The 10976-nt window shown below is 41.7% G+C and overlaps 1 protein-coding gene across 1 annotated transcript in view; it reads right to left on the bottom strand.

Moving 5' to 3' along the window:
- GYS2 (glycogen synthase 2) overlaps nucleotides 1-10195 on the bottom strand; it is a 40903-nt gene extending 30708 nt beyond the window's left edge. The window contains exons 1-2 of the mRNA XM_053943539.1: nucleotides 10075-10195; nucleotides 1525-1706 (exon numbers count right to left, since the gene is read on the bottom strand). Of these exons, the coding sequence (XP_053799514.1) occupies nucleotides 1525-1706; nucleotides 10075-10195 (303 nt within the window). The remainder of the gene's footprint in view (nucleotides 1-1524; nucleotides 1707-10074) is intronic.
- Between the last annotated feature and the right edge of the window lie 781 nt (nucleotides 10196-10976).

Here is a 10976-nt window from a genome sequence, read left to right on the forward strand (position 1 = left end):
TGGGGCAAGAAACACACCTGACCTGAGACATTTGGAAGCTTTCCTAGGTCCCCTGGTTTAAAACCATCCACTGTGATGCATAAGCAAAATCCAGACATAAATGTTAATAGGATAAGTGCAGCTCCTGGAAACGAGAGCGTCATTATTGGAGATCAAAGCTATATTTGACATCCCTGGGACAGATTTGTTGCTGTATACGAATACTCCAGCAGCACCATGCACATGTTGGGCTGGCAGAGGTGGCTGATTAAATTGGAAAATTTAATTGCTGGAAAAACATAAAGCATTGCAATCAATCTGCCCCACAAGTCTTTAGCTGTTTTCCAGTCACAGAAGTGTTACAGAGGCAACACGGAAAACTTGATCAATCACCTATGAAAGTCTGATAAAGACAAGAAATGGCAGATTGGAAATTTCAGTTTGAGCCTGTACAATTCAAGCATCATGTCAGTGTCCCCAGCAGACACCCTCCCAAACTGTGGCACTTACTCATCCAACACAAAACATCTGCATAAAAGGGCATTAGATCCTAAGACCAGCACAACTGCTCTTACAACAGGAGACAACACATTGCCAGTGCCACAGCTGGTGGCAACCCAAGAACTTCAGGAATTTCTACACTGAAGTGTAGAAATCCCCTCAGCAACAGTAAGAATCCACATCTGTTCAGCACACAGTATGAGCAGACAATTTTGCCTCCTGCAAACTGGCATCTCTGAGGGACTCGACACTGAGTCACAGTGCAGGCAAGTTCTACATCTCTGATAAGGACTTAAGAAAGGAGGTCAAATTTAGCATGAGTTACCCTCCACATTTTCAGGTAACCAAAGCTACTTGTAGCTTAAGAACTGCCCATCAACACAGCAGATAATCTATTTCTTTTAGTAGATAATCTTTATAGGAAGATGTTTATTCCTATTTTATTGCTGGAGAAACCAAGCCTCAGAAAGGCCATGAGATCACACAGAAAACACTGGTTAAAAATCATGTTGGAAAGAGAGATTAATCCACTTCTTGTGTCGTGGTCTAACCTCTCTTCCCAGGGAACTGACAGCTGGTTGCACTGAAGCGAGGAAGTGGATTCTTTGTCACCTCAGAGTTTTTCTCAAGTCCTTTTCTGGTTTTCAGCTCAGTATTATGCTACATTAGAAAAAAATGAGAGGTAATAGAACACTCTTCTCACTCCTATGCAAGAATGTGAAATGTAAGGGCTCAAAGTAAGGTCATATTTTATGTACTAAAATCTCACCGTACTTAGAGACCAGATAAATAAGTCATTAATCCCATTAAGCAGCCTTGCAGATAAATGACTGCTAAAACCCATAATTGGATGAACTGGTTCTTCCTCAAAAATAACCTTTAATGAATTGACTCTGCTGTTCTAACAGTGGATTCTGAGCCTTTCCCATTGTGACATTGACCAGGATTGCTGTGTCAAGTGGAACAACAAGAGCATTAACCCAAACTTTAATCTCCTCAGAGTCAGATTTGTTGCCCTGGGAAGCAGCAGCACATCTGATTTACCTGAAACCCTTGGCTTTTCATGGTGTCCATTGCCTTCTTAACTGCAGGGTTTGGAGGTTCAGAGAATTCCACCTGAGTCTTCACATTCTGCTCAAAATAGGGGCCAATCAGGAAATAGTTTTCACCCCATTCATCTGCTGTAGTTTTGGCTTTTGTCTGGATCACAGTGTAAATGCCTCCCACTGCAAAAGAAGATAACAAAGAACAAAAATTAGAAAGGGGTACAGGCCACAGATCTCTGTACTAAGCTCCAACCCATCTGTGGATCAGATACACTGCTAGTTAAATCCCTTCACATATGTAGGCTTTAAGTGAAATCCAGCCTCAATCAAATAAATAGAAGTTCAATCTCTTAAATGGTATCAGAGCTTCATTGTGCAGTTGGGGGATTAAAAGCCCGGGCCTCATACTTCCACTCTCCCATGTCTGATCTTGATTCTGCTGCATCCCAAGCACAGCCTTCTGCTTTTGGTTTATTGCCTCAGTTACAATTTTTAAACCTATTTTTCATCATGTGGTAAGAACTGAATTTGTTTGACACAAATCACTAAGAGAAGTTGAGGAACTGATTGATTTCATTGACTACTGGCTATAAAAATGGACTTAACCCAATATCCTCAAAGCATAAGGAGCCTTGTTCCATTATCAGTCTGGAAGAGTTGTTAAAGTTGGAGGGAAAATAGCCTACACTTAAAATATAAATGCCTGTAGCATCTTTAACCAAAATACTGTCTGCTTTAAAAGCAAATGTAGCATTCATGTGTAAAATGTGTAAGAAACTCCAGCAGCATTCCCTGCTAAGTCAATACAGATCCATCCTGTCTTGCACATGGTGTGCAAGAGTCCCTTAGCTGCTCTTGCTCAAGGTTTGCCATAGCCAGCCCTTGGAATTCACACACTGGCAGGGCAAACCTCCCTTTGCCAGAGTCCCCACGGTGCCAGGCAGTGGACCTGCACCACCACCAAGTCAGAAGAACAATAGGGCATGCTTGAATCCAACAAGGGGGTAGGATGGCAAGGGAAAAGAAAACCTGAAGCCAAGCAGCTGCTGCACACCAGAAACAATGAGCATAGCTCCAGCAAGGTGGGAAAGAAGGAGCTCAAAAGGTACAAAGAGCAAAAGAAGCACTACAGAAGGGATTGATGCTCCTACATAAAATTTTTTCCCTCCACTGAATGTTGAAGTTTTGGAAATATTTGGCAGCACTCTGGGGAAGGAGACGGTGCTACAGCTTCCAGCAGTGACATCAAAATTACCCATGGAGTCAGCACTGAAAGCTGCCAGGGATTGAGAGTTGGCACTCTAGGCTCACCCTTTTAAAGCTATTGGGATATCCAGAGGTGCCAGTGCACCTCATCCAACAGAATTAAAAACCTTGAGAAGTTACCTAATTCTCCTTAAAAATCTGCCACTGCTATGTACAATACGGCGGCTGAAGTTGCTCAGCACTTTGGGAGATTAGTTCCCAGATTAATTAAACTGTATCCCCTGACAAACACAGAAAGCCTTCTGCAAAGCCTGGTGTCTTGCAGCCCTGAGCAGCCAAATGACAGAGCTACAATTTTAATTATGCTCCTAGAGAAGAAATTGTTCACTTAAATGCCTTTTCTCTACAAATATCCCATTTGTTTTGAATGCTGGAAGGGTCCCTGGTCTTAATATTTTCGTGTCTCAGGATTCTAGGTATTTACAAGGAGAAAAAAAAATGCAGTTCCAATCTACCAGCTTGTTAAGTAGAACTAGTACAATAAATTATTACCTTTACTAATTCAAGACCTGAGAAGACAAGAATCTTGCAGATGTCTGTTCCTAAATCAAGCTGTCAGTTCAAGAGTTTCACATCATGTAGCCATGGAATTGCAGAAGGAAACCTATGCCTAAAACTATTATTCTCCCCTTCAGCAGGACCAGAAAGCTTAAGAAACTAATTTATATTCATCATCTTCTTCCATGGCTGCTTTGGACAGGGATTTAGAGCAATCTTAGATAAATTACACTGTATTTCCCCTCCAAGTTCCTCTCAAGCTCTCAGTTGCTCACAAGCTGAGAGAGTCTATTTGAATAGCTTGGATTCAGATAAACATAAAATTTTAATTATATGAGACAAGTCAGAACATTCAACCTATAAAGCAATAGTTACAATGATACATCTGTTTTTATGGGTAGTAAATTCATCATAGGAGCATAAGGGGCTTCAATCCAAAATGGATAATTATGAAGCTTGGTAGAAATCTTAGTCATGAAGCTGGCTGGTTTGAATTGGCAGGGATACAGAGCTTAGAATGAGGGAAGATTTTACTGCAGAGCAGCCTGGTGATCCAGGAAAAACAGAAAACATGACTTGCAAGATGAAAGACACTAAATACCATGATAAAACTGTATATGCCTAGAGTGAAGCAAAGCTCCTTCCCCCATCCCAGAGCACGGACAAGCCTCTTCCATACTGAGAGGGGTTCAACACTGGGATTGGCAACTCAGCGGAGTTTCCACAGCCACAGATGTGAAGAGAAATGAGGAAGATGCAGCTCAAGGGCTGGATAGAGCCTGGATCTTTGTTTCACACAGCCAGTGTTTCTTTCCACAAGGTTATCCTTAGGATCCCTGTGTGCCCTAAAGGGCCAAAGATGTATGGAAGGCCTCTTATGGGGGAAAAAAAATGGAGAGTATGCTATGCTCTGCCGTCATAATCTGTTGTACAGCAAGATAAAAAACATTTCAGGGCACTGATTTGCCTGAAATGCAATAAAAAGTACTGATGATAAAATCCAAGTACATTTTACAGGCCGTTAAAACTCCTCAGAAGGCAACTGTGATAAAAGCAGTGCTACCTGGCCCCCAGACTTGCTTTTGTCTTCCCTGTTACTGTGGAAATACAATTCACAAAGCATGTCTGTGCATAAGGTTTAATTGACAGCAGAGGGAAAGTGCAAGTGAAACTATGTATGTAGGAAGTGTTGGGTATAACTTAAAAAAAGACATCTTGAGAAGAACAGAGCGATGTCTAGAATAATGCATTGATTTTTGAAATAACACTTCTCTATAGCAAACTCAAGGAACACATTATATATCTTTTAAGAGATAGTTTCTACATGCCCAGTTGCTTTGAATTCCCTGGAAATATCTGTGCCAGTAAGCAAAACATTACATATCCTACTGAGTAACAGAGTAGAGGTTTACATGTTCAGCTCACAGAATTCTCAAATTGCTTCAACAATTTGGTAAACTGCCTTTTTCTTGTCTAACACAATGTTTTAGGTCGTACTATAAACAGAAAACCTTTCCAAACAACAGGGATGTACCAAAAGTTTCTCTATGCTGCCTCTGAAATTTTGTACTTTGAAACAGGGTTTAAAGCAAACAAGAAATGATAAAATGAAAAACCAACAGAGAATCACTAGAGATCAGAACAAAAGAACTGGTTTGGAGTATCACAGACAAGGGGAATTAGCAGTAAAATGTTGATACAGGAATAGTTTAGTTTTCTGATGCTCAACAAAATGCTTTATTCAAAACATTAAGTTTTAGTCATTTTAAAACATCCTTGAAATAAATATATTTCTGATTTCTTTTTAAAACATGCTTTTAACCTTTCCACCAATAAATGAAATCAACTTTAAAAGGAAATCAACAAAAAATCTTTCCCCCCCATTTATCTCCTTTCCATTCTTCCTCTTTTTTTTAAGGGAAAAATATAAACTGGTACAGAAAGGGGAGCTCAGATATTTGGGAAAGAAGGATTTTGTTAATTTAAGGGAAGTTTGCTGTCATTTTACTGGCCTCTTTAAAAAATAGAATATGAAACCAAAATACTATCGCAGAAAGTTTCACAGAATTATTTTAAAAGTCTAAACCTTTTTATCTGTGTTAACAGTACTAGAATTTGTCTAAATGAGTTCTCTGCATTACTCCAGTGTTTTCTTTTTTCCTTGTTTCAAGTCCTGCTGCTTGTCCTCCTACCCACCGCACACTGCAGAAGGACAGAGTGAAGGAGCAGCAGAAACCAAAAATGAGGGAGAGAAATAGGAAGTGAACTGTGGAAGTGAGAAAGAGGTAAGTGGAGATTGTCACTGATCCTTTCCCACACAGAGAGAGCATCAGGATGATTCCAGCACTCTGCAGCTTCTTTGCTATGTCCTGACCAGGCCACTTTGAAGGCATTAAAGCTTCCCTGAGAACCATGAGAGCCACAGGATCCATGGGAGCAGTGTGAGCCCAGGCTCGGGATTCAAACTGCTACAATCACTCTCACATCAATTGTTTCATCCTTCTCCTCAGAATGTGTCTTTGATCTGCACAGGTGTGATAAAAATTCAGATTGAACTTGTTTCTAACATTTGATTGGAATCTGTTTGATTGATTGATTGTCTGTTGAAGTACCATTAATAAAATCAAGTGGTAAAATGTGTCAGGTGAAAAACAACCAGCATCTTCAGCCAGCAGATATTTTTCCTGTGGTTTTTGGGCTATGTTTGTGGCCAGGACTCCTCAGAAGACAGATCTCCACATTCTCTGAAATTCTGACATTCCAAACATATTCTGAAATAATACTGAACCATTGAAACTTATGACAGATGTCCACAATTGAGAAGCTATTTCTGTGTGCATCATCCCCAGTGCACAGGATTTCATTTGAAATTGATTTGACATTGATATTCCACCCCACTCTATAAATGCACAGAGCTCTGAGGCTGTGCTTATGCCAAGTTTATGCCAGCACATCCCCACTCCCAAAAGGGTGTTACTTCAGCTGTGTCACAAATTACAGTAATCACCATCTCCCAAGGAAGTTTCATCATGGCAAGACACAGAGGAGGTAAAATGCTGGTCCTAATGACTTCAGTGGATTCAGGAATTAATTTCCAAATGTCCAGTTTTTCACCAGAGAAATTGAACTGAGATCTCTGCTCCAGGGAGAGCTGAAACAAGTTTTGTTTTTAGCACAGTCTTCGTTCCAATGGGGATGGAATAAAAATATTTGAGATTCATCTACCAGTGACTCTTGAGCTAAGCTGTTCACAGCTGAATGATGACACAAGCTGGCTGCTTGCCCAGCATTTTTAAGCATTCTTCTATTTTCTATCTAAAAGCTGTGAGTGGTACAGCAAGGGATACTAATCTAAATATCACTGGAATTATTTTCAAGACATCTTTCTAGAGAAAAGAGCGGATCTTGAAGATTCTCTGCCCTTCTAGCCAATGTGTCAGAAATCCCACTGCAGACAAACTCAACTCAGGCCCAAAATCTTCATAGTTTGGTAGCTACTTCTTTTGTGCTCCTGTACTTAAAGCTTTTAATGGTCTTCATGCTATGGAGGAATGAAACCAGTCCTTTTTTTTCCACAGCTGTATGGTCACACCTCACTTTACTAGAGCACGATGGCCAGGAGAGAAAGGAAGAGTTAAAAACGCTGACCTCCCCCAACATTACCACCAGATTTGTGGCACTGCAGTGGACTGGGACCCTTCACTGCCTGCATTTTTCCCCTTCTGCCACAGAAACACTGTAGATCCACTTCACGTAGGCTTTTGCCCACCCGTGAAAAGCCAACTAAAGTGAGGGAAATCTCAAAAAACAAAGTACACACTATTTTTTGGCAGAGGACTTTCATTGCCAGAGGATTTCAGTATTGTGTTTGGTTTAGGTGGCAAGTTCCCTCTCCTGTGATTTGGGGGAAGGGTGAGGGAGAGTAACATTGGCAGATGAGCCTTTTTATTTCCCATTTTCTCCTTCAGCTACCTTTTCTTTGCTTGCTCCAGACAGAATAGTGAGAGCAGTAACTGAGAGGCCAATGTTTTCTGTGTCAGAGGTTGTAACTTAGCACAGGCTGCAGCCAGGACAGAAAATACAAAAAGGAAACATGGAGAAGTAGAAACTCTGCCTTGTTAGAGCATGTATTAAATTATCCATTCTTAAAACAAAAAGAGAGATAACTTCCCTGTTCCAGCTGCTGACAAAGAAGAGATGAGACTCTGGAAATGATGGATACTTGTAGATCTCTGAGCCTTGAGTTCATAGAACTATCTTGTTCTTTCCTACAGCTGCACCTCATGCCTCAGTAACAACCAGCACCATCAGGGAAATGCCATGGAATGCTTGCTCTCCCTCTACAGAACCAGGTATTCTCCAATTTGCAGGACCCCCTCACCATCCCTGGCTCTGAAGAGGTTCAGCTCAGCACCTGCAAAGGTCATTGGTTACAGTGTGTGGGGATGGATATCTGCCTGTGAGCTCTGCTATCACCTTCCCCACAGGAAAAAGGACAATTCAGCCTGATTGCCAGTGCCACAAAAGAAATGGAGGCATTACTAAGAAACAGCACTGGCCAAGGAGGAAATGTACCCAAGCACCTGGTGATGCACCAAAATTAACACAAAAATTGGGACTCACTTCTGTGAGCAGCAGCAGCTTTACACCACCTCAGAAATGCAAACCAACTTCAAGCTGAACTCCTCTGACACACCTTTGCATTGCCAGAAAGGAAGAAAGAAACCTTCATGTTAAATGCTCAAAATTAGCTTGTCAGGCAATAAATCCAGCTAATATTTATCTTGCCCTCTATGTTAGGAACATATGCAGCAGCACAAACACTACAACATGTAGCAGAACTAAATCTCTGTGTGGTCAGCTTATTTCATCAAATAAACAATTTCTCCTGCTAAAGGAGCTAGGAAATTTACAATACAAGGTAGGTGTAGTTTTGCAAGCTTCCATTATTATTTCCTAAACCTATATATCTTCTGTGATGACTCTCCCTGTATTTGGCTACTCTCTCTCACAGTGCCCTAACGTTTTCCCAGAACCGTTTACAAAAGTTAGGTCACCAGGGAACAGTTCTCACCACTTGACTTAGACATTCAATTGCCTGGAAGATATAGGAAAAAAAAAAACCCAAACCCTCAGTATCAAGAATTTACCAGAAAAATAGGCTGAAAAAGGATTATAAATTATAATTTATATTATAATATATTATTATATTATTTGCACAGATGTTTCTAGTCGAGCTTGGTTAATGGAAACTTTGCACAAGGTCAGATTCTAATGAAGAAATTGTTTTCCATGCCATGTTCCTTCAGCCCTGTCTGAATATATGGGCTTGGAAAGTGGTGTAAGCAAAGGCATCTTATTTTTAAGCACATTGAATAAAATTGACTTTATTAATATTAATTCTCTCATAAAATGTGTGAATAGTAAATTTTAGCTGTGTCAGTTGATTTGGCTCCAGTGAAGTCAGCCAGAGCTCTATGGATGATTAAAGATTCTCTACATTTTGTACATGCTTTGGGAAAATCTAACTGGGTTATTGTCTCTTAAATATCTTGTGTGAGATCTACAACCACTGGGTCCAGATGACTCAGAAAATATGTATGCTGTGGAGTTCAGAGAAGTTAGTAAGAACTCCTGAATTTCCTAGATTTCTGCTGCCATCTGCTTGCCAGAGCCTTACTTATCATGCACACTGCAAAACTGAATGCTGCATGCTCAAAGTTGTGGCCTTAATAAATTAACTCTAAAAGCTTAGCTGAAGCTACTGAAAAATTAGCCCACAGGGATTCAAACTGCCAAATCTACTCTGTCTCACCTCTGGGTATTGATAGGGCTCACCACCCTAAAAAGAGCAATGTAAAACAACAGAAATTATCACAAAACAGTAATTCTAGTTTCCCCGTGAGGATAAATCCCAGCACTGCCTGTTCCTCTCACACACATTTCCTCTTTAAAGTTAAATTCTTAACAGTTTACAGATCCCCTCTCCTGATTAATCTCTATTTATCTGCCAGGACAATAATACACATGAGGTCAATAATTTACTCATACTAATACTAACTCACTTTTTAAGTGCAAATGGAAGCTTGCAGAACTACACCTACCTGAAAGGGGATGATTTGATGAATGAATTAGAAATTGAGGCAGTAGGATTTTTGCCTAATAAGCAGCATGCCCTTTGCCTGACCAGCAGCAACCAATGAACAAATGAAGCCCCTGTCTGGCACCACCTGTGTTTGCAAAGAGCAGTCCAGAAGAGTTTCAGCTGGCACACAAAGCCTGCTGGCCATTGACTCCTGGGTTTTGTTCAGTGGCTGTAACACAGCTCTATTTATTTATACCCCTTCCAGGCCTGGCCTCTTTTCCACACTGCTCAGAAGGCTGAGGGGGGACTGCTAAATTGCTGTGCATCTGATCTCTGTTGTACAGCTCATTTCCATGCATGACATTCCCAAGTGAATTTGCACGGAAGGCAAAACCTAAGTATGTACAAAGCAATTTATATATCTGCACACTCAGACTTACCGCTTAGATGTTCAAACCCCCTCTCCCTGATGGTGAAACACAAAAAGACACAGAGACATCCTGGCTCTGCCCATCCCACACAAGCCCAGGCAGATGCAGCCCACGCTCAACACGCACAATTACACACCTGCACTTCTTCCAGTCCAGCAGCTCTGCAGCTCTCTCCAATCTCCCTGTGAATGCCTTTCTTCTCCTGCCCTTCACCCCTCCCTCCAATCCTGAGAAAACAGCAATACTAACCCCTAAGTGTGGTACAAACCTTTGTTGGTAACTTCCCAAGAAATTTCAAAGAGCAACAAATCCTCCACGGGCAGGTCTTCATCCTCACACTGAAGAAGCCCATTCAGAGATGTCATGGACAGGGATCTCGCCAGCGGCATTTTCTTCAGCCCCTGAGTGCTCACCACACAGGCCACAGCAGTCAGCAAAGTCCAGGTCCCGTGGCAGTGCTCTGCAGTTCTGGTTAGAGCAGGCTGCTCATGTGCTGGGATCCCAGAAGAAAATTATTCAGATAGCTGGGAGCTAATGGGTTTAAACTGTCTGACCACCAGCATTAAATTGGCTCAGTGAAATCCTCAGGGCTTGAGAAGCAGCTGCTTGAAGAGGTAAGAATTTAACACTGACCTGAGAAAGGTCTCGACTGTTTTGGGGCCACAGCTCTTTCTTTTTCTTCTCTCAGAAGAAGGTAAAAAATTATTTTGAGCTCCTGAACCACAGCATTCAGTCTCCACCAGCACCTCAGGAACAGTTGACATTGGAGAGTTGTAAAGTCAGCACCGCCCTGAGCCAACTCCAACAGGGAGGACACTTTGAGTTCACCACCTGATTTGAGTCCAGCCTCTAAGTCCTCCCCTAGAGACACACCCTGCCCTTGCACCCGTGGAGTTTTCCTACCTGCTGGCTGTCTGCAGGAGTTAGAGTAGACTCATTTTACACGCTGTCTCTCGGGTTCCTTGCCAGGTTAAATGCTGTTACATCTTTTTCAGTTCAGCAGTCTGTAAACTCGAGTTTACCTCCTCTCCTACCTCCACAGTTATCTCCAGCTCTGTTCCCAGGACTCTGCATCAGCTGTTGGCTGCTTTAGCAGCTCTGCAGCCCTGCCAGCTTTTACAGAGCTACAAAGGCTCTACCCCCGTTTTTGGCATGCACTCTGCCCCTCCT

This window comes from Vidua chalybeata, chromosome 5 (assembly GCF_026979565.1).
Source record: "Vidua chalybeata isolate OUT-0048 chromosome 5, bVidCha1 merged haplotype, whole genome shotgun sequence".
Taxonomy (NCBI): Eukaryota; Metazoa; Chordata; class Aves; order Passeriformes; family Viduidae; genus Vidua; species Vidua chalybeata.